This window comes from Oncorhynchus gorbuscha, linkage group LG02, assembly GCF_021184085.1.
Source record: "Oncorhynchus gorbuscha isolate QuinsamMale2020 ecotype Even-year linkage group LG02, OgorEven_v1.0, whole genome shotgun sequence".
Taxonomy (NCBI): Eukaryota; Metazoa; Chordata; class Actinopteri; order Salmoniformes; family Salmonidae; genus Oncorhynchus; species Oncorhynchus gorbuscha.
The window spans coordinates 75015700-75038435 of NC_060174.1; the positions used below are offsets into that span (position 1 = coordinate 75015700).

Genomic DNA, 22736 nt, shown 5'->3' on the forward strand with positions numbered 1-22736 from the left:
TTCCATGCAGTAAGAGCATAAACCCGCTTCCAAATAGATACACTCCTTTCTTGAAACAATACCTATTATAGACATGTTTGCACAGTGGTGAAAATATTGGACCTCCAGTGTGTGATGCTTAAAAGGACAGCAACGGTAATACCAGCCACTCATGTGAGAGTGCACTTTCTGTAAAACACAAAGGGCCAGTGGTGTATTGGAGGCTATACGCAGGTATAAAGACTCCCCACTGATACACATCAAAGTAGTGTAGTGGAGGTATACGACTTACCAATTATGTAGTACATTAGTGAAATCATGCACAAAGTAACCTACACATGAAATATATTCACGTGGGTCGCACACGGCCTCGTTTCTGCGGAATATCATCTGCAGGCAGCAAGAGCGCTCAACTGGTTTTGGCATGGAGCAGCTCACAGAAGAATGACATTGGTAGCAGGTGGGGTAGTTATGAAAGACGTTTCAACTTATGATATCTACCAGTATATGCTAACTAAGGCAACAATGGGTACGCAAACCAGGTATTAAAAAGGTTTAGTCCTAAATCTTGGTTAGTAGGCTATTTGTGATGCGCAATTCAGTCATCATGCCTGGTTTGCATCAGAAGCGTAGGCATGGGTGGGCACAGGCCAACCCACTGGGGAGCCAGGTCCACCCGACTAGATTGGACAAAAATCATATAAATTCTTCCCAGACCAAAATGTTCTCCTGGTGTAGTTTAAGCATTGTGGACTTAAAAAAATGTTCTATGTTGAAAAATATAGCATATTTCACACAGGGTGCTTTCCTTCACTGGGGAGGCTGTTTGGGGAATTTTGGGCATAATGTTTGTACCCATTTCTCCAGGCACCACTACACCACTGCATAGCACCGATGGAAGGACAGAAGGCAAACACAGCATGATGTTCAGGATGAGCAGTCCATTCACTCTGCCACTAGGTCCCAATCACAATAATACAAACACAACCATTAGGCTAAGAATTTCCTAATCTAAATGTACAACTAATTGAAATCATGGTCTTGCATTGGACTCACATTTTTCTGGTCTCCGTTTTTACTGACCCCTCGTCCCCCTCCCGGTCTTGAAATCGGTCTCGAACACAACACTGGCATGTAGAGTCCGAATCAAGACTAAGACAGGGGGGAGGGTGGGGACAAGGGGTCCAAGTCAAGACCAGAAAAATGTGAGTCCAATAAAAGACCATGATTGTGATGTTGTCAAATCACCACCACAAGAGTTCAAAATGTCCAGTATTTCTGTGTTCATTTTTCAGAACAACATATGGATTCTTTAGACATTCAGAATAGTGAATAAATGCTGCTGAGGAACAATAGAGACACTCTACAAATTATTACTAACCCAAACACGCATTCAGAGAATGGCTAAGGATTTATAAAATACTGAGTATATTACTTTCAATGATGTTCTGATTTAATATCTTGTTGTTGGATTAAGGATTAACACCAAAGAGAAAAAAGATTCAATAAGGATTTGTCTTCAGTGGTCTCTGGGGAGCTAAAATAAGCCATTGGCTAGACCATCAGAAGTAGTGTAGTGGAGGTAGATGGCCATACCAGGCAGTGATGCAACCACTCGATGGTGCAGCCGTACAACCTTTTGAGGATCTGAGGACCCATGCCAAATCTTTTCAGTCTCCTGAAGGGAATAGGTTTTGTCGTGCCCTCTTCACGACTGTCTTGGTGTTCTTGGACCAGAAGGAGAGCACTGTATGTCTGTCAGATAGGGCACTGGGGGTTAACAACCAATCAGGAAAGCAGGGACTGTTTGTTGCTCACACTGACTGCATGGTGCTCTTATAGCTGAGAGCAGTGTTGGAACCCCCGACTGGTCGAGACCACATCGAGTGTCTCGGGGTCAGACACGTTTTTACTCAGTCTTGACTCCGTCTCAGACAATGAGAACATGTCATTTCTTCCCAAGACCAGCGGAGTAGAACTCATACAGTAATTATCAGCTAACATTCAGTCAGCGCATAAAACCATTTTGCCAGGCCAAATATATATCTTAACGCTTGTTGAAACCTGGACCTCCTACTTAACTCATAACATTTACTGTTCTTTACTTTTTGTAAAAAAAAATATCCTCAAACTTTGTCATGCTCGTCAGAATATCCTTGATTAACTGGTAGGGAAGAGTGGGGAAATTATTTGAAAGTTGCGCGCTCACTATTCGTAAGGTGAGACCGAGGGAAATGGTAAGTCGATCTATTATAGACATGCTTGCGCAGTGGTTAACTGTGGCTATTAGACCTTCAGTGGGGGGGGGGGGGGGGGGGGGGGGACATGTACTAAAATCATTTCACTGTAAGGTCTACTACACCTGTTGTATTCGGCACAGGTGACTAATACAATTTGATTCTCTACTCATCTGATGGGAAGGATTGTGAAACAAAAGCAGACAAGTGAGCACACGTCGGTGTGGGGAAAGTATGCAGACTCTAGTTTGGCTTTGGCACCAATCCTCAAACATACAAGGTGAGGTAAATCTGATACAAGTCAAATAGGCCTAAACATCCATAAATAACACTGGAAAAGTGACTGAAATAACCTGTCAAGTACAGTACTAAGATAACAGCCTTATTAAAAACACTGACACTTTAACTACATAAAATGTGTAGATTGAGATAGAAGATCAGGCAATTTCCCTCTGGTGCCTGTTATGTGGAGACTTTTACTAGCAAGCGCCAGGATATTGACTTGCAGCAATGTAATACCATACCACTTAACAGGTCAACGACACCACAGAGGTTGTCTGGGAGTTGGGCTAGTGACAGTGAGGTTAAACATCACTATTGATTCAGTGTGACCAGAGAACATTGAATTAGTGTGTGTGTGTTGGAGAGATTATTATTTATTTTTTAACCTTTATTTAAACTAGGCAAGTCAGTTAAGAACAAATTCTTATTTTCAATGATGGCCTAAGAACAGTGGGTTAACTGCCGGTTCAGGGAAATAACGACAGATTTGTACCTTGTCAGCTCGGGGATATGAACTTGCAACACTCTAACCACTAGGCTACCCTGCCGCCCCGATAATGAATGTACAGTATGTATTTGGGAATTAAGGTGTCCATACATGAGCGTAAACTGATATGAAACGGTTACTGTAGCCTCTCCATTTCAAAATGGACCAAGAACACAGCAAAATCAAACCAAGCATCATTTCACTATAGGACAGAGGCTGGACACCAATACGCCACTGACCATCAGTCTAACGGAATAAGAGAATTTGAATCACAATTTTTCTGAAACATAAGGTAATGTGCTCCTTTCCTCAATATCTGTTCAAAGATGACTCTTTACACACAATTCCTGTAGCCTCCCAAAAAATTGGAAGTGTCATTCAAGATTGTTTTCCTGCATGGGATTTATAATAACTACAAAATACAAATATAAATAACATCTCTGAGGAAACTATTGAGATGTTGCACAGCTAAGAATTAGGCTGTAGAGGCTGTAGTCTATAGAGGTTGTAGTCTGTAGAGGCTGTAGTCTGTAGAGGCTGTAGTCTATAGAGGTTGCAGTCTATAGAGGCTGTAGTCTATAGAGGCTGTAGTCTGTAGAGGATTGTGTAAGAGTTCCTTTTCCAAGGAACTAGGAAGGAGAGACACTTGGGATAAGGGTTGTTCTCCAGGTTAACATGGAGTAAGCACATCAGCATTTGTAAATATTCTCTCTGCCTGGAGCATGTGCTTCAGGATCTCTGACCGACACACAATACAATTGAATGGGTGAAGTGTCATGTAAGTTCAAGTAAAACATTGACATTTTTGTTACTTCCTACATATACATTCCGTGACTCATCTATCCACTTAAACATCTATTTTTCTTATACATTATAAAACAAAATGCACTCCAACATTAAACTCACCAATAATGTAATACCTTATAAAATAAATGAAAACAAGACTAATGTGTGGAAATGAATGAGTGCAGTCTGCACTAGAGTAATGGTGCTTGATCTGCAGTATGGACTCTAGGCTGCACTAGAGTAATGGTGCTTGATCTGCAGTATGGACTAGGCTGCACTAGAGTAATGGTGCTTGATCTGCAGTATGGACTCTAGGCTGCACTAGAGTAATGGTGCTTGATCTGCAGTATGGACTAGGCTGCACTAGAGTAATGGTGCTTGATCTGCAGTATGGACTAGGCTGCACTAGAGTAATGGTGCTTGATCTGCAGTATGGACTAGGCTGCACTAGCGTAATGGTGCTTGATCTGCAGTATGGACTCTAGGCTGCACTAGAGTAATGGTGCTTGATCTGCAGTATGGACTCTAGGCTGCACTAGAGTAATGGTGCTTGATCTGCAGTATGGACTCTAGGCTGCACTAGCGTAATGGTGCTTGATCTGCAGTATGGACTCTAGGCTGCACTAGCGTAATGGTGCTTGATCTGCAGTATGGACTCTAGGCTGCAGTAGAGTAATGGTGCTTGATCTGCAGTATGGACTCTAGGCTGCACTAGCGTAATGGTGCTTGATCTGCAGTATGGACTCTAGGCTGCACTAGCGTAATGGTGCTTGATCTGCAGTATGGACTCTAGGCTGCACTAGAGTAATGGTGCTTGATCTGCAGTATGGACTCTAGGCTGCAGTAGAGTAATGGTGCTTGATCTGCAGTATGGACTCTAGGCTGCACTAGCGTAATGGTGCTTGATCTGCAGTATGGACTCTAGGCTGCACTAGAGTAATGGTGCTTGATCTGCAGTATGGACTCTAGGCTGCACTAGAGTAATGGTGCTTGATCTGCAGTATGGACTCTAGGCTGCAGAAGAGGCTGTTCACCTCTGCTCCACTGACTGAAAAAAAACATTTAAAAAAAAAAACGTAATTCCCTCTATATTACTACACTGCTCAAAAAAATAAAGGGAACACTTAAACAACACAATGTAACTCCAAGTCAATCACACTTCTGTGAAATCAAACTGTCCACTTAGGAAGCAACACTGATTGACAGTACATTTCACATGCTGTTGTGCAAATGGAATAGACAACAGATGGAAATTATAGGCAATTAGCAAGACGCCCCCAATAAAGGAGTGGTTCTGCAGGTGGTGACCACAAGACCACTTCTCAGTTCCTATGCTTCCTGGCTGATGTTTTGGTCACTTTTGAATGCTGGCGGTGATTTCACTCTAGTGGTAGCATGACACAGAGTCTACAACCCCACACAAGTGGCTCAGGTGGCAAGAAGGTTTGCTGTGTCTGTCAGCGTAGTGTCCGGAGCATGGAGGTGCTACCACGAGACAGGCCAGTACATCAGGAGACGTGGAGGAGGCCGTAGGAGGGCAACAACCCAGCAGCAGGACTGCTACCTCCGCCTTTGTGCAAGGAGGAGCACTGCCAGAGCCCTGCAAAATGACCTCCAGCAGGCCACAAATGTGCATGCGTCTGCTGAAACAGTCAGAAACAGACTCCATGATGGTGGTAATGAGGGCCTAACGTCCACAGGTGGAGGTTGTGCTTACAGCCCAACACCTTTCCTTGACGTTTGGCATTTGCCAGAGAACACCAAGATCGGAAAATTTGCCACTGGCGCCCTGTGCTCTTCACAGATGAAAGCAGGTTCACACTGAACACGTGACAGAGTCTGGAGATGCCGTGGAGAACATTCTGCTGCCTGCAACATCCTCCAGCATGACCGGTTTGGCGGTGGGTCAGTCATGGTGTGGGGTGGCATTTCTTTGGGGGGGCCGCACGGCCCTCCATGTGCTTGCCAGAGGTAGCCTGACTGCCATTAGGTACCGAGATGAGATCCTCAGACCCCTTGTGAGACCATATGCTGGTGCGGTTGGTCCTGGGTTCCTCCTAATGCAAGATAATGCTAGACCTCATGTGGCTGGAGTGTGTCAGCAGTTCCTGCAAGAGGAAGGCATTGATGCTATGGACTGGCCCGCCTGCTCCCCAGACCTGAATCCAATTGAGCACATCTGGGACATCATGTCTCACTCCATCCACCAACACCACGTTGCACCACAGACTGTCCAGGAGTTGGCGGATGCTTTAGTCCAGGTCTGGGAGGAGATCCCCCAGGAGACCATCCGCCACCTCATCAGGAGCATGCCCAGGCGTTGTAGGGAGGTCATACAGGGACCACCCATACGTGGAGGCCACAAATGGCATATATTATTATTATTATTATTATTATTATTATACACTACTGAGCCTCATTTTGACTTGTTTTAAGGACATTACATCAAAGTTGGATCAGCCTGTAGTGTGGTTTTCCACTTTCATTTTGAATGTGACTCCAAATCCAGACCTCCATGGGTTGATAAATTTGATTTCCATTGATAATTTTTGTGTGATTTTGTTGTCAGCCCATTCAACTATGTAAAGAAAAAAGTATTTAATAAGAATATTTCATTCATTCAGATCTAGGATGTTTTATTTTAGTGTTCCCTTTATTTTTTTGAGCAGTGTATATTCAATGAGGACTTTGTGCAATATTTAGATTCTAACTAATGTCTGAGTCTTTAAAGGAAATTAAGTTCATATATATAATTTGATAGACAATAATATACATAACTGTCTTATGATTTAGATGATCTTGTTTAGTACAGGAGGAATTTGACTGCCATCTTCTTTCCCAGTAAATCACTGAGACACCAAAGTCCTAGGTGATCCCTTTACAATACAGATGATTATCATGGAAATTAAAATGCAAATCAACAACTAAAAGGAATGATTATTTTCTACAGGACATTGAAGTTAATTACACACCTTACAGGCACAGTGTGTTTTATTAGGGAGAACAGTTACTGGGATGGAAATGACCCTGATATAGCCCATGTGTGTGCGCTTGTGAGCTGTATACTTTTCACCACTCTCAAGATCACCGATGTGAAAATATTGAAATAGCATAAAGTACCAGAAATAAAAGATGAAAGTCTATCTAATTAAATATATAGTATACCTGTCCTGTATGGTATTCTGCCCTATTTTCCTTCATATTCCCTTCATTTTCTCCCCAGACATGGAGACAAATCAATGAGCCGCAACTGGAAAGACAAAAGCTATCCATGGATTTGACGAACCACAGACGTGGTGGACCTTTTTCCTGGTCTACATGGCTGTAGACCGTTATGTTGCCATAGTACATCCTCTGATGACACCACCTTGCAGGCTGTGTGCAGCGGCTGCTGAGCGGAGGGATCTGGTGCGGCCCACCACCACCAGCCCTGTCTTCTAGACCCGTCGTCCCAAGGCCAGCGCTCCTTTATCCTTATGGCTCTGTGTCTGGTGCAGGGTGTCAGCCTCGACACTGCTCCCGCTCGCAGCACCGCAGCCGCCAGCGCACCCTGACCCTCATCTACTGGGTGCTGGGGTTCTTCCTGCTCTGCTTTGTCCCCTACCACCTCAACCTGCTGGGCCACACCCTGACCCACGTGGGCCTGCTGACCAGCTGTGGTCTGGCTCGGACCACCAATGCTCTGCACCCAGTAGTATTGTCCCTGACCAGCTCCAACCACTGTCTCAACCCACTCATCTATTACTTCTCTTGCAGCTGACAATGATGACCAATGCTGGGGCCGCCCCCAGAGAGACTGTCGATTCTATTACAGGACGATCTATAATCTATACATGCAGAAACAAGTCCCCCTGACATCAACAAAACCAAGCACTGCTCTGGGAGCACTGGCTTGGAGGTGTTAAACTGCTGATAGAAAGTGAATGCAACCTGTCCTTGAGTGATGCAGTTATGTCATAATGTAACTACGTGGTGATAAGACTTGCTGTGTGACCTACCTCCCTCCAGGCGATGGTCTCCATGATGAGGTGTTCGCAGCGCTCCAGGTGCTTGACGATGTCTTTGCTCAGGTTGGGCTCAGCCTTGATGAAGCTTTCGATGACCTTGTAGAAGTCAAACGCTGTCAGCTGGAACACGTCCAGGATCCATGGGAAGCACAGGTCCGTCTCCACGGGAACACCACCGTTGCTGTAGCCACCATTCTTGAAGGTGCTCCCTGATTGGAGGACAACAGAGGCAGTGAAATCATGACTCATAGCTCATCAGTGTTATATTGATTATGATCCTGTTTAGAAATGTTATTAAAAAGGGAAGTAGTTACAACTAATGACAGACTGCATTGTAACATATATGCATGTTGCTAATTCTATTAAATACTATTAGAGTCCTATGAGAAGTGAGTTTATGGAAACTAAAGGGCGGTAGAATAATCTATACGTTCATCCAGACGACTGCATCCATTAGCAGTGAGTGAATGTGGCTTCTGTAGAAACTCACCACCATAGGTTGCCATGACGACCTCCAAAGCGCAGGCCAGGAGCGAGGTGTGGAATGTGGAGTCATTGAGTAGTTTACTGGAATGGAAATCACATGATTTAGGTCAGGGAAATGGGCAGTACACTGCGGTATCAATTCTGCAGCTATATTATTCAAATGTTTGCTTGTTGAGGGTAATTAAAGAGCAAATCCTTTTAATTCTGGTGAGATGAGCACATATTGATCTCTTGCATACCTGAAATTCTGCACAGACAGCCTTTTTTCTTCCTATTTGGGGAAAAATAGATTTTTCAGAATATGTCAGACGTTTCAGAAAATATAGAGGTAGAACCGAAATAGGAATACGACCAGGTCATTTACCGATTTCAGCATGGACTCCATGACTCTGTAATACAACCGGATGCCAAGGGTGAACCTCTGATGAAAAGAAGGAAAAGACATGAATGAGTTTACGACTACACAGTATCATATAGTATTGTCTGCCTGCACTATGATGGGGTGAGTTTAGGACTACAGTGTCCTATAGTGTTGTCTGCCTGCACTGTATCATGGGGTGAGTTTAGGACTACACAGTATCATATAGTATTGTCTGCCTGCACTGTATCATGGGGTGAGTTTAGGACTACACAGTATCATATAGTGTTGTCTGCCTGCACTGTATCATGGGGTGAGTTTAGGACTACACAGTATCATATAGTGTTGTCCGCCTGCACTGTATCATGGGGTGAGTTTAGGACTACACAGTATCATATAGTGTTGTCTGCCTGCACTGTATCATGGGGTGAGTTTACGACTACACAGTATCATATAGTGTTGTCTGCCTGCACTGTATCATGGGGTGAGTTTAGGACTACAGTGTCCTATAGTGTTGTCTGCCTGCACTGTATCATGGGGTGAGTTTACGACTACACAGTATCATATAGTGTTGTCTGCCTGCACTGTATCGTGGGGTGAGTTTAGGACTACACAGTATCATATAGTGTTGTCTGCCTGCACTGTATCATGGGGTGAGTTTAGGACTACACAGTATCATATAGTGTTGTCTGCCTGCACTGTATCATGGGGTGAGTTTAGTTTAGTGACTGCCTGCACTGTATCATGTGGTTTAGGACTACTATCATATAGTGTTGTCTGCCTGCACTGTATCATGGGGTGAGTTTAGGACTACACAGTATCATATAGTGTTGTCTGCCTGCACTGTATCATGGGGTGAGTTTAGGACTACACAGTATCATATAGTGTTGTCTGCCTGCACTGTATCATGGGGTGAGTTTAGGACTACACAGTATCATATAGTGTTGTCTGCCTGCACTGTATCATGGGGTGAGTTTAGGACTACACAGTATCATATAGTGTTGTCTGCCTGCACTGTATCATGGGGTGAGTTTAGGACTACACAGTATCATATAGTGTTGTCTGCCTGCACTGTATCATGGGGTGAGTTTAGGACTACACAGTATCATATAGTGTTGTCTGCCTGCACTGTATCATGGGGTGAGTTTACGACTACACAGTATCATATAGTGTTGTCTGCCTGCACTGTATCATGGGGTGAGTTTAGGACTACACAGTATCATATAGTGTTGTCTGCCTGCACTGTATCATGGGGTGAGTTTAGGACTACACAGTATCATATAGTGTTGTCTGCCTGCACTGTATCATGGGTCTGCCTGCACTGAGTTTTAGGACTACAGTGGCCTATAGTGTTGTCTGCCTGCACTGTATCATGGGGTGAGTTTAGGACTACACAGTATCATATAGTGTTGTCTGCCTGCACTGTATCATGGGGTGAGTTTAGGACTACACAGTATCATATAGTGTTGTCTGCCTGCACTGTATCATGGGGTGAGTTTAGGACTACACAGTATCATATAGTGTTGTCTGCCTGCACTGTATCATGGGGTGAGTTTAGGACTACAGTGGCCTATAGTGTTGTCTGCCTGCACTGTATCATGGGGTGAGTTTACGACTACACAGTATCATATAGTGTTGTCTGCCTGCACTGTATCATGGGGTGAGTTTAGGACTACAGTGGCCTATAGTGTTGTCTGCCTGCACTGTATCATGGGGTGAGTTTACGACTACACAGTATCATATAGTGTTGTCTGCCTGCACTGTATCATGGGGTGAGTTTACGACTACACAGTATCATATAGTGTTGTCTGCCTGCACTGTATCATGGGGTGAGTTTACGACTACACAGTATCATATAGTGTTGTCTGCCTGCACTGTATCATGGGGTGAGTTTAGGACTACACAGTATCATAGTGTTGTCTGCCTGCACTGTATCATGGGGTGAGTTTAGGACTACACAGTATCATATAGTGTTGTCTGCCTGCACTGTATCATGGGGTGAGTTTAGGACTACAGTGGCCTATAGTGTTGTCTGCCTGCACTGTATCATGGGGTGAGTTTAGGACTACACAGTATCATATAGTGTTGTCTGCCTGCACTGTATCATGGGGTGAGTTTAGGACTACACAGTATCATATAGTGTTGTCTGCCTGCACTGTATCATGGGGTGAGTTTAGGACTACAGTGGCCTATAGTGTTGTCTGCCTGCACTGTATCATGGGGTGAGTTTACGACTACACAGTATCATATAGTGTTGTCTGCCTGCACTGTATCATGGGGTGAGTTTAGGACTACAGTGGCCTATAGTGTTGTCTGCCTGCACTGTATCATGGGGTGAGTTTACGACTACACAGTATCATATAGTGTTGTCTGCCTGCACTGTATCATGGGGTGAGTTTAGGACTACACAGTATCATATAGTGTTGTCTGCCTGCACTGTATCATGGGGTGAGTTTAGGACTACAGTGGCCTATAGTGTTGTCTGCCTGCACTGTATCATGGGGTGAGTTTACGACTACACAGTATCATATAGTGTTGTCTGCCTGCACTGTATCATGGGGTGAGTTTACGACTACACAGTATCATATAGTGTTGTCTGCCTGCACTGTATCATGGGGTGAGTTTAGGACTACAGTGGCCTATAGTGTTGTCTGCCTGCACTGTATCATGGGGTGAGTTTACGACTACACAGTATCATATAGTGTTGTCTGCCTGCACTGTATCATGGGGTGAGTTTACGACTACACAGTATCATATAAGTCGCTCTGGATAAGAGCGTCTGCTAAATGACTTAAATGTAATGTAAATGATATAGTGTTGTCTGCCTGCACTGTATCATGGGGTGAGTTTAGGACTACAGTGGCCTATAGTGTTGTCTGCCTGCACTGTATCATGGGGTGAGTTTAGGACTACACAGTATCATATAGTGTTGTCTGCCTGCACTGTATCATGGGGTGAGTTTAGGACTACAGTGGCCTATAGTGTTGTCTGCCTGCACTGTATCATGGGGTGAGTTTACGACTACACAGTATCATATAGCGTTGTCTGCCTGCACTGTATCATGGGGTGAGTTTAGGACTACACAGTATCATATAGTGTTGTCTGCCTGCACTGTATCATGGGGTGAGTTTAGGACTACAGTGGCCTATAGTGTTGTCTGCCTGCACTGTATCATGGGGTGAGTTTAGGACTACACAGTATCATATAGTGTTGTCTGCCTGCACTGTATCATGGGGTGAGTTTAGGACTACAGTGGCCTATAGTGTTGTCTGCCTGCACTGTATCATGGGGTGAGTTTACGACTACACAGTATCATATAGTGTTGTCTGCCTGCACTGTATCATGGGGTGAGTTTACGACTACACAGTATCATATAGTGTTGTCTGCCTGCACTGTATCATGGGGTGAGTTTAGGACTACAGTGGCCTATAGTGTTGTCTGCCTGCACTGTATCATGGGGTGTGGTGTATCAACCAAACATTATACACCAGTTTCACAAGGTGGCATGATAAGTATTTCTGTCAGGCCTGAAAGTGGAAAAACCCCTCTGTATGAACAGTTTATACCACCCCCCTTGTCTCAAGTAGTACAATTACTCTGTATAGTGTGCTGTATTTAAGCCAGGTGGTACCTGTTTGCCCAGCCCCACACAGCGTGGTCCCACAGCCTGACCAAACCTCTGGCTGAACAGCAGACCCAGACTCTCCACACGCTGCAACACCTCCTCTGTTGGGTCCACTGTGCAGTTCTGTCACAAGATGGGAAGGAGGAGAGTGTTAAAAGGGCAGGAACATGATTCAATGGTAAGGCAGGTGCGGTTAATCTTTAAACACAGGCGTGGTGAAAAATACCTTGAAATACACTGCCAGGTTGGAAGAGGGTTGGTCGCCAGAGGTGATGAGATCAACCCTCAACTGTGCGATGGAGTTCATGGCAGCTCTGCAAAGACATGGGGTGAAACACACATGATTAATATAATGTTAGGACTCTACGAGACAGAAACAGTTTAATCAACTGACATGCTGATTAGAATGGGCACACACACGCATCCACGTGCGCATGTTCATTTTGTCGATCCACAGACCCGATCAGGACACTGGTTGAAATACAAAAACAAACTCCGAACCAACTATATTGCTAGCTAAGTTGTCCTGGAATGTAAATATTGTGTTATTAAGATCTTTGGGTCGCTGTAGAATTATGACCCATTTTGAGTCCTCTACTTCGACAAGGAATCCACAGATAAAAGGGGAACATAGTTAGTTTCTAGTAATCTCGCCTCCATCAGTCTTCTTCTGTGGACTTTATATGGCGGTTGGCAACCAACTTGAAGGTGCATTACCACCACCAACTGGACTGGAGTGTGGACCTCAGTTCATTTTCCAATCACCCACAAGTTCTATTTTAGAGTCTGGCTACGCAGACACTCGTTGACGTGTGCGAGAAGTTTGGATGAAATGATTAACTTGTACATTTATTTTGCAACGTGGCCAACATGTGACTTGTATACCTTTCTAGGGACACAAGATTTAGCACTAATTTTAACAGGAGAGTGAAATATCTACACAGAAATAAAATCCGAAGCCGTGAACTGAGTCTGTGTGATTTTCAACCCCTGACCCTTCAGAGTGATTGGCAGCGGTGTTGGTTCTCACCTTGTCGGCTCAGGGATTCGAACCAGCATCCTTTCAGTTACAACGATCTAACCACTAGGCTACCTGCCGCACAAATGAAAAACACGCGAGAGCCACGTCAAAACATCAAAGCAGATCTCTCCTTGTGGTATTCAGGGTCACGTGAACTGATACATATAGATTTACAGACTCAACGCACACCCATACAGGTAATCCCATTTATAAAGAGAAGAGGTGGAAGTAATTAAGAACCCATTTCATATCGCCAGGGTTTTTCTATCAATAGTTTCTGATTAATACACATGACTTTGAGAAGGCAAAACTACCTATCAAACATCATAGGTAGGTAAGCCTCGTTTGAGCCAGAACAACCCATAGAGCAGGAGCTCCTTGTTCTGTAGTGTGAAGCGGTTGATGTGCAAGTACACCCCAGTGGACAGGACTCTCAAACATCATCGGAGTAAGTATCTGTTGGTACAGGTGAACACGCTGTTCTAGCCAGTGGAGGTCAGAGGGGGCTCACCTGACAGGCGTCTGTGGGGGGATGAGAACAACATCTTCTGGCAGGTTCTTCCTTGGTGTCCTTTCCACCGGCATTCTGAGAGGTGAGGGGACATTATACACTATAAAGTACGAGGTATAGCGAGACTTTCTTTGTCAGAGAAAATACTTCAAAAATTATGTAAACATCATTACTTGTGGTTCTACTTACGGTTCTACTTTGGGAGTGAGAAGGGTCTCGTCATTATCCAAGAACAGCCTACTGTCAAAGTCTCTACTCTTAAAGTAGAGTTCCTCATACTGCTTGCTGAGGTCAGTCGCCTGAAACATCAACAGGAGGTCAAGACAGGCTCTGACAGGAATTCAGTAACATCATGGGTATTCCAGATCAATTTCACAATTACACAGAAACTGCAGCAGTTTAGTATAAAGGTGTGGCTTTGTGTTGGGGGGTGGAAAAGACCTCTACCATGACGATTTAGGCAGACTGACACCATGAATCACAATACCCATGACTGGAGACCATTCGTTATCGAGTCGTTACGACAAACCAACATCACACGTCAAATGTAGCTACTGTCCTGGCAGAGATCGGATAAATAGCACATTAAACTGCCGCCTTTGTCAATCCTTGACTGTTTCCTGGCTAGTGGGGAAATAGTCCTGAATTAAAACAAATAGTTGTCAATTCAAAGTAAATATTAAAACCTATTTCTTCTCCATACCTGCCCCTGCAATATACTGTCCTGAGATACCAGATCTAATGAAAATCCAGCTGCCAAACATTTCAGTACAAACACATCCTGACAGAACAGCTTTCAGACACGCACACTGCCTGAAAAACACTGATCTGTTTTGCGATGGCTGTCATACAATTATGAAATATGGTGGGTCTGCTAGAGATATTACTACTAGCAACTTGCCACTGATTATTGAACAGACACCATTGTTAGTGAACTTATTTTCTATATAACCTGGGTCATAGCAATAAGCTCCAGCATTTAATGTAATGTGTGGTTCCTACCTGAGGAAGGTCCCGAGTCCCAGAGAGGCTCATGGAGTCCAGGAAAGCAGAGAAACTGGTCTGGTACACGCTCTTCACCTTGAACACAAGTACAACAGACAACCAATGAAACCAATGAGATGACACCCAAACAAACACAAACACAGCCATGTAAATGAACAGGCTGAACCACAAACATTAAGCCATTTTATACACTGTGTACAGAAAGTATTCAGACCCTTTCAGTTTCTCTACATTTTGTTAAGTTACAGCCTTATTCTAAAATGGATTAAATTGCCCCCCCCCATCAACACAACACAATACCCCATGAAGACAATGTTCCCAGATATATTTTTTTTTTAAACGAAATATCACATTTACATAAGTATTCAGACCCTTTACACAGTACTTTGTTGAAGCACCTGTGGCAGAGATTACAGCCTCGAGTCTTCTTGGGTATGACACTACAAGCTTGGCAGACCTATATTTGGCGGGTTTCTCCCATTCTTCTCTGCAGATCCTCTCAAGCTCTGTCAGGGTGGATGGGGAGCGTCGCTGCACAGCTATTTTCAGGTCACTCCAGGGATGTTCAATAGGGTTCAAGTCCGGGCTCCGGTTGGGCCACTCAAGGACATTGAGACTTGTCCCGAAGCCATTCCTGCGTTGTCTTGGATGTGTGCTTAGGGTCGTTGTCCTGTTGGGAGATGAACCTTCACCACAGTCTGAGGTCCTGAGCACTCTGGAGCAGGTTTTCATCAAGGAGCTCTGTTCTTTGCTCCATTCATCTTTCCCTCGATCCTTACTAGTCTCCCAGTCCCTGATGCTTAAAAACATCCCCATATCATGATGCTGCCACCACGCTTCACCGTAGGGATGGTGGTAAGTTTCATCTAGACGTGAAACATGGCATTCAGGGCAAAGAGTTCAATCTTAGTTTTCATCAGACCAGAGAATCGTGTTCCTCATGGTCTGAGAGTCCACTTTCCAAGTGGGCTGTCATATGCCTTTTACTGAGGAGTGGTTTCCGCCTGGCCACCACCATAAAGGCCTGATTGGTGGAGTGCTGCAGAGATGGGAGAACCTTCCAGAAAGACAACTATCTCCACAAAGGAACTCTGTCAAAGTGACCATCGGGGTTCTTGGTCACCACCCTTACCAAGGCCCTTCTCTCCCGATTGCTCAGTTTGGCCGGGTGGCCAGCACCATGAATAGTCTTGGGGGTTCCAAACTCCTTCAATTTAAGAACGGAGGAGGCCACTGTGTTCTTCGGGAACCAGCTGTGCCACCAGAGTCTGGGTTCGCACCGAGGTTCTGTCGTAACCGGCCACGACCGGGAGGTCCATGGGGCGACGCACAATTGCCCTAGTGTCGTCCGGGTTAGGGAGGATTTGGCTGGTAGGGATATCCTTGTCTCATCGCGCACCAGCGACTCCTGTGGTGGGCCAGGCGCAGTGCGCGCTAACCAAGGTTGCCAGGTGCACTGTGTTTCCTCTGACACATTGGTGCGGCTGGCTTCCGGGTTGGATGCGCGCTGTGTTAAGAAGCAGTGCGGCTTGGTTGGGTTGTGTATCGGAGGACGCATGACTTTCAACCTTCGTCTCTCCCGAGCCCGTACGGGAGTTGTAGCAATGAGACAAGATAGTAGCTACTAACAATTGGATACCACGAAATTGGGGAGAAAAGGGGGTGTAGTAAAAAATAAAAAACTTAAGTTGTAGAAACATCTCAAGGATGAGCAATGGAAACATGGTATACTCATGTAAATAAGGTATTTCAGTTTTGTTATTAATTTACAAGATTTCTAAAAAGCTGTTTTTGCTTTGTCATTATGGGGCATTGTCTGTAGATTGGATTAAATCATTTTTCCTCATTTTAGAATAAGTCTAACGTAACAAAATGTATAAAAAGTGAAGGGGTCTGAATACATTCCGAAAGCACTGTATTCTTCACATAGCTCACTCTAATACATCTACTACTGTACATATCATTCTTCGTATATCTTTCTGCTGTATATAAGCATGGATTACATTTGGATTACTGATACAGTTTTGTTTGGGTTAACTAAATTCACCCTGACATTCGTGATTTCGTGTTTCTATTTTTGATTATTATTATTTTATTACTTGTTTGACTGCACTGATTTTTTATTTAGAACACTGAAGGGGTAGTGAATTTTGACGACTGGGATCTAAAGCTACAACAAGCCATGAGTGTAAAGGAGTGAAAACGTTGTGTGAACCTCTTCCACGCTGCAGTCGTTCTCTTTGCAGAGGGTCTCCAGGAGCTGCACATCCACCTCTGGCGGGGCTTGACGGGGTTTGGCTTTGCTCTGATTGCGACGGGAGGTTCTTGTTGGGGGGCTTTGGGCTGTGCTGATGACCGATTCTGAGGGCAGGGGTTAAAGGTTAGATTTTATAACCATTCATCTACAGAACATATCAGACCTGTGGTAATAGAACACACTGAACGTATGTGTTATGTTAAAAAGGTAACTTTCACGTTTTTAGTTGAGTAATGAGAGTGATAATATATTCATAGGGGCAGTTGACCAATGCAAATGGAAGGGCATGTCTATCCCAAGGCCTGAGGCTTGCAGTAGTAGAGGGAAAGGAGTCTGTCTTACGGTAAAGTGGTTGCAGAAGGCTGGGCGGGCAACGCCTGATGAAGAACTCCAGAACACACACCATCAGATGGAAGGATATGACCAGGTCATCCTCCATCTGCAGTGCCCTTCCTGCAGACAGTAGACACAACGCACATCAGGAGCAGTATCATAATACCGGCCAGTCTTAACAGCGTCATGGGAGAAACAGACCGATGGCCAGAAACCTGCTGTTTATCTCACCAGAACTATTGAGTAGACATGGAGAGGGAAAACATAACGAGTGGAAGATGGAAACCATCTCAGGGCCCTACATCTACAAACTTGTATGTTGTTCTTCCCTTGAAAAAAACCCATTTACAGTTAGTGATCAACAAGTGCTGACCCACCCTTAGCCAAAAGGAACATTGTCCAGCAGCTCCGCAGTATTTCTTTCCCCCTGGAACAGAGAGCATTATTGACATTACACAACATGTTGGGAGCAAACACCCCATTATCAACATTGACCCTCATTTACTATTGGATAACCGGGACTGAGTGAAGACACGGTTTAAAAGATAGCAATGATCAGCATTGTGGCAGGGATTATCATTCAAATTAGTGGTATTCCTGTACTTTTTATTCACTTACTTTGCTTCTGAGTCTTCTGCATAGATTTTGCTGCATGTCCTGAAGCAAGATAAGTGGTGATAAATATTGCATTTCAAAACCATTTTGGGAACATAATTACATTACTAAACAGCTCAAGTTCAGGTTGTGTACTCTGAAGTTCGCATTTTTGTGAAAATCTAAAGTTGGATAACAATAAAAGCTGACAAAAGGGTCCAGAGAAACTACACTGCCATCTAGAGGTACAGCACAGTTAGATATCAAAACTAGGCATTAGGAAACATGACGTTACGATATTCCCACGCACTTCTCAAACCTCTGGTAGAGTGCCCGTGACACGTCATACTTCTTCTCCAGGCGTGTCACTGCGGAGTTCACCTTGGTGCTGATGGTGTCCAGGTTCACATCCATCTTCTTCAGCAGGCCCAGGAACTGCTTCACACTGCACACAAAGGACACACGAAACTGCTAGAACTGCATCTAATTGTAAACAAGAATTGGAATGTGTTCACTTGGCCGAACAACAGTTATGTTTGCGTTAAGGCCTGAACTTTCAACAGAGACTTCGGCTGATATATGCAGTCATCATTATAACAGAGGCAGGCACATGCACAGATAGGGCTCTACTGGAGCAGAGCACATACCCTTTTGCCCTTCCAGTCTCCAAAGTTACCTTTTGGGTGGTAGTACAATTCCCCCCCCCCCCCACCCCCAAAAAGAAAATGTGTTGTTGGTGTCGTAACCCACTGCCTGCAAGTCATTGTGATGCCGTCAAGTTCGCCGCCCCCCCAAACGTTGGTTGGTTTGTCCTGTACGGAGCTCGCACGCCCGGTTATACCCGTTTTCCAGTCTGTCTCCCGGTATCCAAAGATGCATGGCTTGAGAGATGCGGTCACCAGGCAAGTCCCTGTAGTTAGCTAGCTAGTTTAAATATCCACAGTACTGCCACAGCAGCATAACATTTCATTAACGCTTGATATACTTAATTTAGCCATCAATATCCATCCAGTTTGTCTAATGCACACAGCATAAAGAGGCAGAAAAACAGAAGAGCGGCTGCATCAACGACTCCCCGACCAAACTCCACGGTTCATGGGCAACGAGCAGGGCTATTGTAGGCTAAAGTTCAAGCTGTCTTTCAATGGCGCAACTGCTGTCGGCATCGAAAGATTATCCAATTTGAATAAAAGTTCTGAGGGTAATGACAACAGCAGTGAAGCCTTCGGGCAATACAGATTTACATTATTGATATAGCTACAAAGTGCATTTTTTAAGAATTTTTACCTTTATTTAACTAGGCATGTCAGTTAAGAACCAATTCTTATTTACAATGACAGCCTAGGAACAGTGGGTTAACTACCTGTTCAGGGGCAGAATGACAGATTTGTACCTTGTCGGCTCGGGGGTTTGAACTTGCAACCTTCCGGTTACTAGTCCAATGCTCTAACCACTAGGCTACCACTGCTGTTCTCTCATTTAGCTATTTGCCCCTTACAGATTGTAGTTATGGATGGCTGTTCACAAATGTATGTGTATTTTAACCCAATAATAGTTGAATTGAAGAAGTAAACTGCCTTTCAATCCTTGTTTTTGCGACCAGGACAGCCAGTGAAAAATGCACTCTTGTACCACCTGCATAGTGCGGATCCCAGCCAATAGAATAAAAGTTTGAGGAAGTTCTCTTTTTATTCTCATTACTGTCAAGAACCGGCTTAATTTAAGAAGACCATGAGTGGGGCTTTTATTTATTATCTATTTCATGCAACAAAAAAGTCCATAGGCCTAACAGACATATGCTCAAACTCACTTTTGATTATCTAAATATCACTAAAAAAAACATAATCAATAGACCTATAGCAAATGCAGCATATGGCATACATATTTCACATGCAAATAGCACTTTTCGGTAGTGCTCAAAACATACCATTCCGAAATCAGTATTCATTTTCCAACTCAAAGCAATGAGTCCAATCAGTTGTTCATGACAACAAAATCAAGAACAGAGCACGCTAACAAGTCCTTCGTTTTGGGGTTATGCTCAGGTAAAACAGTTCGGCTAATCTATATTTCCATGTCCTATTATTGAAGATCAAGGGGTATTAAATGAATTGTAATGACAGTAAATCTGACAGATGTTGGGTAATAATGTAAAGACAACCTAACTGTATTATTATCTGTTGTAGAAAGAAAGGGGTAGAAGAATCCTACATAACCAACCCAGAACTCATCCAATGATGGCCATCTATGTAAACTTTAATATTGATTTATCCGGCAATAGATGTTCAATTGATAACATGAATTATTGTCTTCTTCTAATGCCTCTTAAGGGGAAAGTCATCTGAAAGTAATTTAAAGTAATCAGATTGTTACTGAGTTTGAGTAACCCAAGTTGTTACTGATTACAATTTTGGACAGGTAACTAGTAAATGTAACGGATTACATTTAGAAAGTAATCAACCCAACTCGGCCAGTGAGTAAGCGACTCAAAAGAGTGTTGCCAGGGGAAAACATCAACTGATCTGGGAACTGGTACTGACAAAGGCCCTACTGGAACGCCTGAATCTAGTACTTACTTCAGATCCACTGCCTTCAGGATTTGAGTAAAGGTAAAACTTGCAACTTCCAAGTCTATCACAGCCACAAACAGACAAGCAGCCCAAAGCCTTTTTTGAGTGTCCTGTGTCGAGAGAAAGAGAAGAAAAACAACGTATCGTCAGTCTGTGTGAATAGCCTTGATTATAGTTCATTTCAGAGACCGAGAGTTATGGCTCAGTTGTTTATTCACTATAAGCTTTCCATCATCAGAGCAGACAGAAAGGGTGTCAGTAGGTAAAACACATTGTATAGTCTACTAGTAACATGGAGACAATGGGTGGATACATACAAGAACTTTGTCCACTGAGGCCTGAACTGCCTTCCATATTGTCCAAGCACGATCACACACAGCATCTATCACCTGGAGACTCTGACACAGAGTCATAAAGTCCGCATCCTTCTCTTGGTGCCTGATGATTCAAAAAAAGAAAAAAAGTCAGACACATTTATATCAACCATACTTAGTTTGGCCATGGTGCACTCAGAATAGTAACAAAATCACTTTTGACAGTCATGATTTTGTGTGTGTGTGTGTGTGGGGGGGGGGCAATAAGTACATGTAGTTGTTGATGTAGAATTAGTGTGTTTTGTCATTGTCTTGCTATATCCATTTTTTAAAAATAAATTAATGATATATTGGTCCTGTGTAGCTCAGTTGGTAGAGCATGGCACTTGTAACGCCAGGGTAGTGGGTTCGATCCCCGGGACCACCCATACGTAGAATGTATGCACACATGACTGTAAGTCGCTTTGGATAAAAGCGTCCGCTAAATGGCATATATATTATTATTATTATTATTATATTATTATTATATTATATTATTATTATTATTATTATTATTATTATATTCTTTAAGAATCAAAGGGTATAACGTATAAATGCCTCATGAGCTTAGTTCAATTGTTGCACCCCATCAGAACCCCAAATATAAGCTTGTTTTACTCCAATGTTTATAAATAACGTAAATGTAAACAAACGATATCGCCTCAAAACATGCTTAAAACTATACTATTGATATCATGGATGTTCAGTCCTTGCATCCATAGATGTTTATGAATATGAGAGCAGATATATTTTCTGGCGCATCCCTCATCTTTTTACCAAAACAGAGGCAAGGGTTCCCCTTTGTTATGGTTTCAACTACGTACTCTAGCTTTAACACCATCATTCTAACACTCAATGGTAGGCCTTGTAGTTCAGACCCAAATGTTGCGGTGTCCATTCTTACTAACGTGGAACACGATTTCTGAAGTGGGAAATAATATTTATGAACCGTGATCAGGGGTTCTATGAAAGTTGTGCTCCCATTAGTGAAAGTGATGACTGTCGTGAGATGGCTATAGTAGCTAAGTTAGTCATTTGGCAAGATGCTTAGCTAGCTAGTAGCTAGCTACTGAAACAAACTTGTTTTAGAATCTAGCTATCTAGTCACCTAAAATAGCTAAATAGCTGGAAAATAACAGCTTGATGTTACTAAACTTAAAAAGTAAACTTGTAACAAATAAGACAATGGGCATGTCACATATTACCAAATAATAGCTAGCTAGCTACTGATTGATAACTAGTTAGCATGTTTTCCCAGCTGTTCGTCTTGACTTGTTTTCGTGGGGGGTGTTGGTAACGTTACGTCAGCTAGCTATCAAATAGTTAGCAAACGATCGTTTTACGGAAAGAAAATAACGTTACATTGTAGTCAGTAACATAACCGGGTACGTTATATGTTAACAATTATCTTGTTAAATACGATGGATGGTCGGGCTGCTTACTTTTCAATTGATAAATCTGGATTCTCCTTGTCCGGGGAGGCGTTTTTTATGCTGGGCTTCATTTCCTTGTTCTGTGCTGCTCCAGAGTTGCGTTTTTTGGGAGGCATCTTTGTGGTTTATCAGATTATTAAAGCTAAATTATTAAATGGATGTTTTCTATTGTATGGCCTTTCTAATAGTTTACTTCGTTTATATCCCAATTTGGTCCCGTACAAACCCCGGTTTTACTTGTCAGCTTCCTGAAATCCTACTACGGATTCAGGTCTTCGATTCTCAGAAGAAAGAAACCGCGGGAAAATGTCGCATACGTGACATCCGCCAGACGTCATCTCCGCGCCAATCTGACATTCGTCTTTGGCGCCATCTGTGTGGAGGTCCAAATGTACCACCACCAGAGCAATTT

At 43.5% G+C, this 22736-nt stretch overlaps 1 protein-coding gene across 1 annotated transcript in view; it reads right to left on the reverse strand.

Annotated features, from left to right (window-relative positions):
- rb1 (retinoblastoma 1) overlaps window positions 1-22627 on the reverse strand; it is a 48203-nt gene extending 25576 nt beyond the window's left edge. The window contains exons 1-17 of the mRNA XM_046321732.1: window positions 22334-22627; window positions 20856-20976; window positions 20545-20648; window positions 18279-18413; window positions 17993-18031; window positions 17752-17801; window positions 17384-17494; window positions 17000-17145; window positions 14782-14859; window positions 13969-14078; window positions 13780-13854; window positions 12474-12561; window positions 12254-12370; window positions 8629-8685; window positions 8504-8535; window positions 8269-8345; window positions 7770-7987 (exon numbers count right to left, since the gene is read on the reverse strand). Coding sequence (XP_046177688.1) covers window positions 7770-7987; window positions 8269-8345; window positions 8504-8535; window positions 8629-8685; window positions 12254-12370; window positions 12474-12561; window positions 13780-13854; window positions 13969-14078; window positions 14782-14859; window positions 17000-17145; window positions 17384-17494; window positions 17752-17801; window positions 17993-18031; window positions 18279-18413; window positions 20545-20648; window positions 20856-20976; window positions 22334-22440 — 1665 coding nt within the window. The 5' untranslated portion in view covers window positions 22441-22627. The remainder of the gene's footprint in view (window positions 1-7769; window positions 7988-8268; window positions 8346-8503; window positions 8536-8628; window positions 8686-12253; window positions 12371-12473; window positions 12562-13779; window positions 13855-13968; window positions 14079-14781; window positions 14860-16999; window positions 17146-17383; window positions 17495-17751; window positions 17802-17992; window positions 18032-18278; window positions 18414-20544; window positions 20649-20855; window positions 20977-22333) is intronic.
- Between the last annotated feature and the right edge of the window lie 109 nt (window positions 22628-22736).